The 13475-nt window shown below is 53.0% G+C and overlaps 1 protein-coding gene across 2 annotated transcripts in view; it reads right to left on the bottom strand.

The window, feature by feature from the left end:
• CACNG7 (calcium voltage-gated channel auxiliary subunit gamma 7) overlaps positions 1-12836 on the bottom strand; it is a 31099-nt gene extending 18263 nt beyond the window's left edge. Inside the window, exons 1-4 of one of the 2 annotated variants that reach the window (XM_078360859.1) lie at positions 11939-12836; positions 8778-9016; positions 7072-7158; positions 6071-6211 (exon numbers count right to left, since the gene is read on the bottom strand). In XM_078360859.1, the coding sequence (XP_078216985.1) occupies positions 6071-6211; positions 7072-7158; positions 8778-8973 (424 nt within the window). In that variant the 5' untranslated portion in view covers positions 8974-9016; positions 11939-12836. The remainder of the gene's footprint in view (positions 1-6070; positions 6212-7071; positions 7159-8777; positions 9017-11938) is intronic. The other variant, XM_008988594.5, reaches the window with a different exon arrangement.
• Positions 12837-13475: the final 639 nt, after the last annotated feature.

The following is a 13475-nucleotide window of genomic DNA, read 5'->3' as shown; positions in this document are numbered from 1 at the left end:
GATTTAAGGAAAGTGTGAAAAGCTTTGACTGACATGTAGTCGGAAGCTGTTCTGTGAGTTGGGTGCATCTGGACTATACATGAGGATTTAGTTGTGTCTTCAGTACCAAGGACAGGGCCCGGTACACAGGATATCTGAACACTGACTGAATAAGATCATATTTGATGATCAGGGGCCAATATGGGACATGCATGGGTATGCCTCTTATGACCTGGAAAAAACAAATGCCCCTCTAGCTTCCTGCTATTTCTCCTACCAACCACATTCAATCAGTCATCTGATTCTATTGATTCTTCCATCAATATCCCTCTCTCACATGGCCATCCAGTTGCCTTTTCCTCACAGTGCAGCCCCGGTGCAGACCTCTGCTACTGCCTGGATCACTACACAAGCCTCCTCAGTTTCCACATTTCCAGTCTCTTTTCCTTCAGTCCATCCCCAGCACAGATCCCTGTGCGACATTTAATGCCTCGCTGTGACTCTATCCCTCCTGCCCTAGCCCTTCCACTGCTTACTCTAGAACTGAATGCCAACTCCACCAATGACCAGACCTCAGGCAACCCCACCAATCACCAGACCTGGGGCAACTCCACTAATGACCAGACCCTGGGCAACTCCACCAATGACCAGACCTCAGACAGCTCCACCAATGAGCCGACCTCAGACAGCTCCACCAATGAGCCGACCTCGGGCAGCTCCACCAATGACCAGACCTCAGACAGCTCCACCAATGACCAGACTGGGGCAACTCCACCAATGACCAGACCTTAGACAGCTCCACCAACCACCAGACCTGGGGCAACTCCAGCAGCAACCAGACCTCAGACAGCTCCACCAATGAGCAGACCTTGGGCAACTCCACCAACGACCACACCTCAGACAGCTCCACCAATGACCAGACCTGGGGCAACTCCACCAGCAACCAGACCTCAGACAGCTCCACCAATGACCAGACCTGGGGCAACTCCACCAGCAACCAGACCTCAGACAACTCCACCAATGACCAGAGACCTCAGACAGCTCCACCAATCACCAGACCTCAGACAGCTCCACCAACTATCAGACCTCAGACAACTCCACCAATGACCAGAGACCTCAGACAACTCCACCAATAACCAGACCTCAGACAACTCCACCAATAACCAGACCTCAGACAACTCCACCAATGACCAGAGACCTCAGACAGCTCCACCAATCACCAGACCTCAGACAGCTCCACCAACTATCAGACCTCAGACAACTCCACCAATAACCAGACCTCAGACAACGCCGCCAATCACCAGACCTCAGACAGCTCCACCAATGACTGCACCTCAGACAGCTCCACCCATCACCAGGCCTGGGGCAACTCCACCAATGACCAGACCTCAGACAGCTCCACCAATGAGCCGACCTCCGGCAGCTCCACCAATGACCAGACCTGGGCAACTCTACCAATGACCAGACCTGAGGAAACTCCACCAATGACCAGACCTCAGACAGCTCCACCAATGACCAGAACTCAGACAGCTCCACCAGTGACCAGACCTCAGACAGCTCCACCAATGACCAGACCTCAGACAGTTCCACCAATGAGCAGACCTGGGCAACTCCACCAATGACCAGACCTGAGGAAACTCCACCAATGACCAGACCTCAGACAACTCCACCAATGACCAGACCTCAGACAGCTCCACCAATGCCCAGACCTGGGGCAATCCCTGTCTTTCTCTCTCTGAACTCTGGTTTCTTCATTGGGATCAGGACCGGTCAGACTAGGCTATTCCATTCCAAGATCAAAGGCATTGGTACTATTTCTGTCCTTAACTTCTCCTTTTAAATCTCCTGTTTTATGATTTGAATCTTATTGGGTTTCAAATGCCAGGTGAGGAGCCTGGGTTGGAGTCTTGCTTCCCCTATGGAACAACTTAACCTCTGAATTCTTCTGTTTCCCCAGTGGTGAGATGGAGGTATTCACAGCACCTGCCTTACAAGGTGAAGAAAAATAAATAGCTTAATATGTATAAAGCCCTTAGAACTATCTGGACCCAAAAAGAGTTGGTTGTTGGGAGCTGAAATTCGGCCAGAAGGGGAAAAAATAAAAATAAGGTGGTGGCTCACGCCTGTAATCCCAGCACTTTGGGAGGCCAAGGCAGGCAGATCACCTGAGATCGGGAGATCGAGACCATTCCGGCTAACACGATGAAACCCTGTCTCTACTAAAAGTACAAAAAATAGCCAGGCTTGCAATGGCATGCATGTTTCCTTTGAAAAGAAAAAAAAAATAGCCAGGTGTGGTGGCACATGCTTGTAATCCCAGCTGCTCAGGAGGCTGAGGCAAGAGAATTGCTTGAACCTGGCAGGCGGAGGTTGCGGTGAGCCAAGATTGCACCCTTGCACTCCAGCCTGGGTGACAAGAGCAAAACTCCATCTTAAATAAATAAATAAGTTGGCTGGCCGGGTGTACTTGCTCATGCCTGTAATCCCAACACTTTGGGAGGCTGAGGCAGGCAGATCACCTGAGGTCGGGAGTTCAAGACCAGCCTGACTAACATAGAGAAACTCCATCTCTACTAAAAATACAGAATTAGCCAGGTGTGGTGGTGCGTGCCTGTAATCCCAGCTACTCGGGAGGCTGAGGCAGGAGAATCGCTTGAACCAGGGGGCAGACATTGCAATGAGCCGAGATCACAGCATTGCACTCCAGCCTGGGCGACAAGAGTGAAACTCCGTCTCAAAAACAAAACAAAACAAAACGATTACTGCTAGCATGACTACTATTATTAGCACATTTATTTATTTACTTCAAACTACTCCGTGTGGAGCACTTATTCTTACAGTCCAGGCACTAGGTCAGGAGCTTTACATTCATGATCTAAACCAGGGGTGGGCAAACAATGATTTGGCTCACTGCCTGCTTTCGTATGGCTTGTGAGCTAAGCATGGCTTTTATCTATTCTTCTTTTGATTAAAAAAAAATTTAAAGAAGAATAATATTTCGTGCACATGAAAATTACATGGAACTCGCATTTCAGAGTCCACACTCTGGACTCTGCTGGAACACAGGCACTCCCATTCGTTCACACCTGGCGCTTTTGCACTATAGCGGCCAACCTGCCTCCCAGTAGAGCTGACTAGTTGTATCAGAGAACCTATCTATGGCTCAGGTAGCCTAAAATATTTGCTGTCTGGCCCTAAGCTGAAAAAGTCTGCCAATCACTGACCAAGATTTGTCCCCCCAACAACTCCACAAAAGAAGGCTTTGGTTTAGGCCAGGCACGGTGGCTCATGCCTATAATCCCAGCAGTTTGGGAGGCTGAGGTGGGTGGATCACCTGAGGTCAGGAGTTCAAGACCAGCCTGACCAACATGGAGAAACCCTGTCTCTCCTAAAAATACAAAATTAGCCGGGCGTGGTGGCATGTGCCTGTAATCCCAGCTACTTGGGAGGCTGAGGCAGGAGAATCACTTGAACCAGGGGGCAGACATTGCAATGAGCCGAGATCACAGCATTGCACTCCAGCCTGGGCAACAAGAGCAAAACTCCATCTCAAAAAAAAAAAAAAAAGAAGGAGAAGGCTTTGATTCAATTGTGAGTAAATGGTAAAAGGAAGATTTGAACCCAGTTCTTTCTAGGTTCCATACCCCGCAAGCTTGGCGGCACATGACTGATACCGTGGATGGAGTGCATAGGTGATAGCTGGTGAAATGTATACCAGGAAGGAATTGAGACCATTGGATTCAATCTCTTCCAAATTACTCTATTGTTACCCTAGAGGCATGACTTCCAGCCTGACTGCACCCTGATCCTCAGCGTGACCTTGGGCCATCAGCCCTGGTGCAGTGGGCGGTAGAAACATGGATTTGGGAATCAGAGTACCCTAGATTCTAATCGCAGTTCTGCCATTGATGAGTTAGACCGCCTCTTCGAGCCCCTGTTTCCGTTCCTGTGAACCGCAAACAATGGGACTTTGCTTACGATGGTTTTGACCGGTTGAATAAAAATCCCCATGCTATCTACTCCTGCCCCACTTTCTCTCTCGAGGCCACTATTTTTCCATTTGAAAAATGATGAGACCTTTCCGCTCTGACACTCTAGGATCGTGATATTCACCATGTCTTATTTTAGCTCAGTGTCTGGCTCCACACGCTGTGATTCAAGTTTGCACGGAGGTTGCACCCTGCCTTCCCTGGAAAAGGTGTCTTCAGGTTAGGTTGAAGGCATGGGGGAGGTTGCGCCCAGAGGAGGCTGGGTGAGGAGCAGGGGCTGGAGGAGGGGATGCTGGAGGATCCCTTTTCACTGTTAGCACAGCCACTGAAAAGGAGCTGAGTGCCAGCCCCAAGGGTTGGAATGGAGATGAGGCATGCAGCGGGGTTTGTTCATAAAATATCAACTGAATTACAAGGACCTGATCTGGGTTTAATTAAATTATGTTGAATTAATTTGAATTGAATTGACAAATGGAGTCAGATGAATTGGGGTTAGTTGGATTGGACGGATGGAGTTAAATGTACTTGAGCTGAGTTGATTTGGGCTGATTTTAGCTGAATTGGATTGGGTTGAGCTGAAATTTGGAGAAGAGTAGTAACACTAGAGAAAAAAGACTTCAGGCCAGGCATGGTGGCTCATGCCGGTAATCCCAGCACTTTGGGAGGCTGAGGTGGGTGGATTATGAGGCCAGGAGTTCAAGACCAGCTTGACCAACATGATGAAACCCCATCTCTACTAAAAAATTACAAAAGGTAATCTTAGCTACTCAGGAGGCTGAAGCAGTAGAATCGCTTGAACCTGGGAGGTGGAGATTGCAGTGAGCTGAGATCATGCCACTGCACACTCCAGCCCGGGCAACAGAGCGAGACTCCATCTCAAAATAAATAAATAAACAAACAAATAAAGACCTTAGGCCAGGCACAGAGGCTCACGCCTGTAATCCCAGCACTTTGAGAGTTCGAGACCAGCCTGGCCACAATGGCAAAACCCCCTCTCTACTAAAAATACAAAAATTAGCTGAGCGTGGTGGCAGGTGCCTGTAGTCCCAGCTACTTGGGAAGCTGAGATGGGAGAATTGCTTGAACCTGGGAAGCAGAGGTTGCAGTGAGCCAAGATCATGCCACTGAATTCCAGCCTGGGCGACAGAGGGAGACTCCATCTCAAAAAATAATAATAATAAGGAAAAAAGCTTTCCTGGAACTCTGGACACTCAAATCCTCTGGCAATTGTTTATGTTGGTATCTTGGGCAACTTTCTATGCAGTTCTGGGCCTTGGTACCCCCATTTTCTCAAGTGAATGCTAACAATAACTCCTAGCGATGTTAGAAGACGGGTGTGAGATCACATAGGCAAAAGAGGCTTGTGCCTCAAAAGAAGAAAAAAAAACTGTAAACAAATTTTGAACTCTAATTACATGTATGATGAAGTACGTGGGGTGAGGTATACTGACCCCTGAAACTTACCCTGAAATGCATCTGGACGATAAGGTAGATTGGTGGATGGTTGAACATACGGACAGATGGACAGATACGAGATCCTGCAGGTCTAGTGATCTGTTAATGGTTGACTCTAAGTGGTGGCTACATGGGTGTTCGCTATAAAATTCTTTGGACTTTTCCATTTATTTGAAAATTTTAAAACAAAATATTGCACAGAAAATAAGGAGCCTTGTAAACTGTTAATTGCAGTTTATCAGCAGTGGTTAAAAATACAGCCTCCGGAGGCGAATTGCGTGAGTTTCATTCCCAGCTCTGCCTCTCACTAGTTGTATGGCCCTGAGCAAATGACTTCATCCCTCTGTCTATTTCCATATCTGTAAAATGGGCTATTAATAGGATTTACCTCACAAGGTTGTTCTGGATATCAGAACAGAGCCTGCTACCTAATTAGCACCCAGTTAGCGCTCGCTATAATATGGTCCTCTAAAGGACGCTTTGCAATGGGCACTGCTATTTCCATTGCACATAGAAGGAAAACTGGGGCTCAGAGAGGGTCTGCAACTCCTCCCAGGCCACACAGCAAGGATGTGGCTAAGCGGAAGAGGAACCACAGGTCCCTGGAACTGGAAATGGTCCCCCAGCCCACAAGGCCTTGGGCTCACCGGACAGTATGAAGAAGATGCCAGAGACGAAAGCCAGAATGGTCCTCTGCGGGCGGATGTGGCCGATGTTGCTGATGACGAAGGCCGTGAACACGAGGAAGAGACTGACCATGGGGAAGGGGGTGGCGGTGCGCACTGTCTCTGGGGAGGGGATGGGGAGAGACAGCGGTGAGGGGGAATCTCCAGCGGGACACTTCCCCATTCCTTGACCTCTGCTCTCACCACCTGTGCCCTTTAGTTTGACTCCTCCCCTTCCCCACTGGCTCCTCCCCTTCCCACTGATACGTCCTCGGTAGACACAGGCCTGCCACGCCCCTTCACAGGCCACACCTCCTTGGGCTTCATTCCGCCCCTTTCTGGCTGACTCCTCCTCACCAACAGGACCTCATTCTTTCAATCTTGCCCTTTCTTACCTAAGCACTCTGCCCTTGCCTTGCTTTTCTTCCTTCCTTTCTATTTCTTTCCTTCCTTCCTTTCTCTTTCTTTCTTTCTTTCTCTCTTTCTCTCTCCTTCTTCCTTCCTTCCTTCCTTCTTTCTTTCTCTGTCTCTCTCTCTCTCTTTCTTTTACCTGTCTTTTTTTTTTTTTTTTTTTTTTTGAGACAGAGTCTCACTCTTGCTCAGGCTGCAGTGCAGTGGCACAATCTCAGCTCACTGCAATCTCCATCTCCCGGGTTCAAGCGATTATCCTGCCTCAGACTCCCGAGTAGCTGAGATTATAGGTGCGCACCACCACGCCCAGCTAATTTTTGTATTTTTAATAGAGACGGGGTTTCACCTTCTTGGTCAGGCTGGTCTCGATCTGACCTCAGTGATCCGCCCACTTCGGCCTCCCAAAGTGCTGGGTTTACACACATCAGCCACCGCACCTGGCCCAACTCTGCCTTCTTTCAAGCCTCCCCTCCTTTCCTCGGAGCCCACGCCTTCTCTAGTGCTGCCCTTCCTCCCAGGACTCAGCTGTGACCTTACTCTCTTGTTGCCCAGGCCCCCCCACATCCCCTCACTCAGAATATTCTCCGTGTTTTCCGTCACCAAGTTGATCTCCGGTTCAAGAAAATATTCCGAGGCCACACAGCGACCTTTCTCCCGACCTGGGGGGAAGAGAAACAGACAGGGCTTGATGAGAGGCTTCTAAGCTCTAGAGAGGCTGTAGGGGGCAGGATGGATACAGGGGAGAACCCAGGATGGGGGTGCAAGACCTAGACCAAGGGTTACCCGCTGTACTACTCCAGGGGGTTGGAAAAGGGGATGGGTGGATGTCTGTGATTTTTCTTTTTTTTCAGATGGAGTCTCGCTCTGTTGCCCAGGCTGGAGTGCTGTGGTGCCATCTTGGCTCACTGCAACCTCTGCCTCCCAGGTTCAAGTGATTCCCCTGCCTCAGCCTCCCAAGTGATTTCCCTGCCTCAGCCTCCCAAGTAGCTGGGATTACAGGCGCCCACTACCACACCCAGTTAATTTTTGTATTTTTAATAGAGACGGGGTTTTGCCATGTTGGCCAGGCTGGTCTCCAAATCCTGACCTCAGGTGATCTGTTTACCTTGGCCTCCCAAAGTGCTGGGATTACAGGTGTGAGCCACCACACCTGGCCTGGGACTCCTCTTTCTAGCTGCCCTAGAGACTCCTGGTTGGAGGAGGACAAGGCTGGAACTCTAGGTTCTAAGCAAGAAGGGGGCTGCGGATCAGGACTCTTGGTCCTTAAAGAGGATGAGGTCTGGGGAGCCAGGATTCTTACAAGGAATGGGTCTTCGTGGTCCCTAGGAGGTATAGATTTTTACTTTATTTTTAAGAGACAGGGTCTTGGTCTGTCACCCAGGCTGGAGTGCAGTGGCACCATCATAACTCACTGCGGCCTCAAACTCCTGGACTCAAGCAATCATCCTACCTCAGCCTCCTGAATAACTGAAACTACAGGTGCACATCACCAGTCACAGCTAGGCATGCCTTTTATTTTTGAGATGGAGTCTCACTCTGTCACCCAGGTTGGATTGCAGTGATTTGATCTCAGCTCACTGCAACCTCTGCCTCCCAGGTTCAAGCAATTCTCCTGCCTCAGCTTCTCAAGTAGCTGGGATTACAGAGGTGTGCCACCATGCCTGGCTGGCATGCATTTTCTTTTTTTTGAGATGGAGTCTCACTCTGTCACCCAGGCTGGAGTGCAGTGGCACGATCTCAGCTCACTGCAACCTCTATCCCTCAAGTTCAAGTGATTCTCCTGCCTCAGCCTCCTGAGTAGCTGTAATAACAGGCATACCACCATGCCCACTAATTTTTGTATTTTTAATAGAGATGGGGTTTCACCATGTTGGTCAGGCTGGTCTCGAACCTCTGACCTCGTGAACCACCCGCCTCAGACTCCTAAAGTGCTGGGATTACAGGCGTGAGCCACCAGGCCCGACCTGCATTTTTTTAATCTTAAAATTTTTTTTTAAGTATTAAGATTGTGCAGGGGACAAGTTCTTAACCTAGAAGACTATGGACTGTAAGGGAGGACTTCAGAATTCCTTAGGGGTTAGGGGCCTGGAGCATTGGGACTCCTACATCCAAGAATAAAAGGCTAGTCATTGGGATTCCACATAGAAATTTGAACTTCCAGGAGATAAACAGGATCTGTTTCTGATTTCTGGAACCCAAGGGGTGGAACTATGGCTAAGGACTCTCAGACCCCAAGCAAGGCAGGAACTGTTGAGAGGAAAACAGGTGAGGGCGGTACCTGCAAAGAAGCAGACTCGCCAGAGGCCGGCGTGCAGGGCCATCTTGACCTCGGTGGTCTGGTTCTGCGGCAGCACTGTGCCCTCTTCCATGTACAGCCAGTAGTCAGTGCTGACCGCGATGCCCACGAGGAGCAGGCCGCAAGCACCAAACACGCTGCTCAGCAGGGTCAGGGCGCGGCTGCTGCAGTGACTCATCCTCAGAGGCAGGGGGCGCCCTGCGGGGCCTGTGGGAGGGAAGCTGCAGTGCAGAGCTCCGTGGGACCGACCAGAGAGAGTGCTCGACCCCATGCGGCAACCCGGGATGCGGGGCCCCAGCCAGAGACACCGACTCCCAAATCAAACTCTCAAATCTGACCTCTGTGTCCTGACCCATGATCCCAACCCTGGACTCTGACGAGAGACACCAACTGTTGAGCCTCAACCTCAGGACTGGGCTCCCCAAACCTGCCGCCTGTGCTCTGGCTCCAGAGGCGATCCCCAACCCCAGAATTCGATTTCTGATCATAACTTTCAGCCCACACACGAAGAGTAAATCTTGGCTCCAACCATGGCTGGACCTGGGTCTCAAATATTGTGACTCTGAGCAGAAATTCGAATTCAAGATTCTCAACCCCAGAGAATTGTTTGGGCTCCCCCGCTCGCCCAACCCTAACCTCACCTGCTGACCTGAGACCCTAACATAGAAATCAGATGCCACCAGAGTCCCTAACCTTGAGTGCGGGTCAGTGACTCAGAAACTGTTAGGCAGATCAATTATGTCACCTCTAGGACCTGGCATCCTGCAGCCCTGCCTCTGTGCTCTGATCGAAGCCCCCAGTTGTGAACACCAGACTCCAATGAGAATCAATAACCTCAACTCTGAGCCAGGACCTACATCCCAGAGCACAGGGTATTGGGCGTGAACCCTGGATGCTCTCCAACTTGAGCTGGCCAGAAACTGTAACCCAGGCTACCCAGTCTGAAGTCCACACCCTGATCTAAAACCCTGCACCTTGTCTCTGAACTGCACCTAGAAATCTGCAAAGTAGGTCACAAGCCAAGGATCTCCAATCCCATACCAGGGCCTCACACCCTTGACCTCAGGCCCATCTAAGACTTTGAGCAGAGCGCGTCCGCACCCCAGCTTCAGTTTAACCTCTTGGATTTCTATCTTGAGCCTAACAGCCTATTTCAACACCAAGAACTTGACCCATGACCTTCTAACTCTGACCTTGTGCCCAGACCTCATTTGATACCCCAATCTAAGACGACATTGTACAGCAGAGATCCTAGCTCCAGAACCCTAATCCTACCCTCCCAGATCTAGACAGGCCCCTAAACCTGGAATGCTGGAACATCTTCACAGGCTGCTGAGTCCCAGAACATTGGAACCCAGAGACATGGAACCAGAATCTCGATTAGAGATTCCAGAACGTCAAAATCACAACTGGGCCTTGGTGTGCTGATGCCTGTAATCCCAGCACTTTGGGAGGCTGAGGCAAGTGGATCACTTGAGGCCAGGAGTTCGAGACCAGCCTGGCCAACATGGTGAAACCTCATCTCTACTAAGAAATACAAAACTTAGCTGGTGCGGTGGCTCACACCTATAATCCCAGCTACTCAGGAGGCTGAGGCAGGAGAATCGCTTGAACCTGGGAGGTGAGGTTGCAGTGAGCTGAGATTGTGCCATTACACTTCATCCTGGGTGACAGAGCGAGACTCCATCTCAAAAAAAAAAAAAAAAAAAAAATCATGAGCTAGACCCCACCACCACCACCACCAATAATGCAGCATCCTAATCAGAGCACCCCAGTCAAACAATGAACTCTCATTCTTCCAACTAGGATTCAGTGCCCTGAACTCTAAAATCCTCTTCAACATCCAGTATGGAGCCCAAATTTCATAACACTAGACTCCAAACAGTAGATCCCCAGTTCACATCTGTGACATCCCCAATTCCGATTAGGAACCTAGAAATTCCAACGAGGGAGCTCCTCAACCCAGAACTCAAGGACTTGAAATCCCTTACCCACGATCCTCCCCTGATCCCTGCAAGAACTTTCCCCAAGCCACACAATCCTATGACTTGGGGGTCTCAACTTGGGACCCTCAGCCTCTATCAACCAGAGACCTTACATCCCTGAATACCTGGGATCTTTCTAACTATGGAAGCTGAGACCCCTAAACATTCTCCCCAACAAAGACACACAACGCCACTTTCCTTAACCTGAATTCTAGCCTTGCGACTCTGTTCCACCGGAGTAAAGACTCTGGAGTCTGAGACAACCCTCCTCCTCCCTGCTCCACCCCGCACTCCCAGCCTCCAGCTTCCCCCTCCTTCCCCCCTAGGCTCCCGGAGGCCTCGGAGATCCGGAGTCTGGAAACGCTGTGGCCAGCTTTTCCTCCCATCCCCCGCCTAGCGGTTCAGGGGCTTGACCGCGAGCCGCCTGCTCCTCTCCCAGCCCTGTGGGCTCGGAACCCGGCACCATCACCCCGGTCACCCTGGCTGTCTCCGACCCAGGTAGCCGATCTCAGCTTCCCCCTTTCACTCCTCTGACTCCCAGCTGGGACCTCGTCCCTTCTCCACGTTCTCGCACCCCCTTTTAAAGCCCAATCTTGCTCCAATTCCTCCTCACTCTCACTGGCCTGCCCAGATCTCCTTATTCCTCCAGCCTTTCCTCCTTTGGGACCCTCCCCACAGGCCTGGAGCCTCCTTTTCTCCCACCCTTTCCCCGATTCAGGCATTTGAATCTCCAGGGTCCGGTTCTGCAAGTCCTAAGCCCAAACTCCGTCTCTCTTTCATCTCTCGGGAGACTTAACTCCCCCTTTGTGGGAACCCCTTCCCAGACCCACACCCCCAGCTCTGGCCGGGCCTGGGTCCTCCGCCCTCGCCCCGTACCGCCTTCCTGAAGGACCCCGCCTCTGCCCTCCCCGGCCCACGGTCGCTGCGACTCGGACGTGAAGAGTGCAGTTTCCCACTCCGGGACCCTCGGACCCCGTCCTCCCGCATCGCCAGGCCCAGATGTCCCTGTATCCCCCGTAGCCGCTCGAATTCGGGCGTCCCGACCGCCAGGATCTCACCCCTGGAGCCACTCGGGTCCCTGGTCGCCCCAACCCCGGCTCGCAGCCACCTCGAGGGGCGCCCCCTCTTCATCCCAGGACCCTCCCCTCGCGCGCTCACCTCGCTCAGGGCTGGGCGGACGCTCCGGGCCGCGGGCCCCGCAGCCGCATGACCGGCCCCGCGGCTTCCCCCGGCCGCCGCCGCCGCCACCGGGGTCGCCGGTGCCCGCGCCCCCCGCCCCCGCCCCGGAGCCCGGCGTCCCGGCCCCCTCCCGGCCTCCCACCCCCCACCCCCCGCGCCCGCGGCCTCACTCGGCGGACGGAGCCGGGAGCAGGAACCGGCGGCCGTTCATTGGCTACTGCGGAGGAGGGGAGGGGCGGGGAGGGAGTGGGGAAAGGATGCAGCGAGGGAGGGAGATGGGCCTTGAGGATGGGGGAGGCAGAGAGGGAGAGAGAATAGAAAGCAGAGGCACAGAGCCCGAGAGGGGCACAGGCACAAGGAGGGACAGGGCAGAGAGAGAAAGTCACGCCGAGACCTTGAGGCCGAGAAATCCAGGGACTCAGGTCTGCAGACTTAAGGAGGCAGAGACAGAGTCAGGGAGGGAGAGAGACGGGGTTCAAGACCACCCCCCACCACCCAGGCACAGAGAATCTGAGACCCGGGAAGTGGAGAGGTCAGAGAGCAGAAAGAGACAGAAAGAGACGGGGGACGCTCGGAGGCCTGGGGCTGAGAGGCGCTGAGACCCAGAGACCTTGAGCTCGGAGAAGAGACAGAGAGGCAGAGACAGACAGACAGACAGAGACAGACAGAGAGAGACAGAGACTCTGAGAAGGAGAGGCAGCAGGGACAATCCCGGGGGTCCCCTGACGAGGGCTGGGGCTCTAGCCAGGCCTGGGGCGGAGCCTGGGGTCCGGACGGCTGCAGGAAGCGGGAGGGGGCGTCCCGGGCCGGGGTCCCTACAGCAGCGGGCGGGCGCAGAGCGGAGCTGGGTCCTGCAGCCGCCGCGGAGCCGGGAGCCGGGCCAGCACCCCCCCCCCCGCCGTGATGTCAGCGGGGCCACTCTTAAAGGGGCAGGCCGCCCGCCGAGGGTCGGAGCGGGGGGGCTGGGGCCTGCGGGCAAGGGATAGGGGTATCGCGCAGTGATGAGGGAGACCGGGGCAGCCTCGGCATCCAGCTGGACCGGGGTCTGGAAACCCAGGAGCCTGCAGGGAAGAAGAGGCGCCCGGGTCCGCAAGGAAGCCTGCGAAGCTTTGGCGATCGGTGCCCTCTAAACACACAGACAAGGCACACCGCTCTGCTGGCCTGGCCCTGTCCGGAGACTACATTTCCCATCAGCCCTGGCGGCGAGGGACCGCACTTGGGGGAAGGGTCTGCCGCGAGGCCTGTTGGGAAATGTAGTCCATCTGCTCGATCCCCGGCACTCCCCACACTCGCAAGTGGGTCAAAGGAAAGAGGCCCAAAAGGCGCGCCTGCCTGCCGTGTGCCTCAGTGGCCGATTCCTAGGCTCACGGGTTCTGGTTTTCGATTGCTCTGGCATGGGGGTCTCTTCCTCGGATCAGGGCTCTAGGTCTCTCAGGAGGCCCGCCTGTGATCTCCCTTCTCGGGAAGGGCTTCTCTCCCGTGTCTGAGCCTGGGTGTGCGTGTGAGCTTCCGTGGC

The sequence above is a fragment of the Callithrix jacchus genome, chromosome 22, assembly GCF_049354715.1.
Source record: "Callithrix jacchus isolate 240 chromosome 22, calJac240_pri, whole genome shotgun sequence".
NCBI classification, from domain to species: domain Eukaryota; kingdom Metazoa; phylum Chordata; class Mammalia; order Primates; family Cebidae; genus Callithrix; species Callithrix jacchus.
The sequence above is the reverse complement of the archived record's forward strand: the minus strand, read 5'-3'. Positions and strand labels throughout refer to the sequence as shown.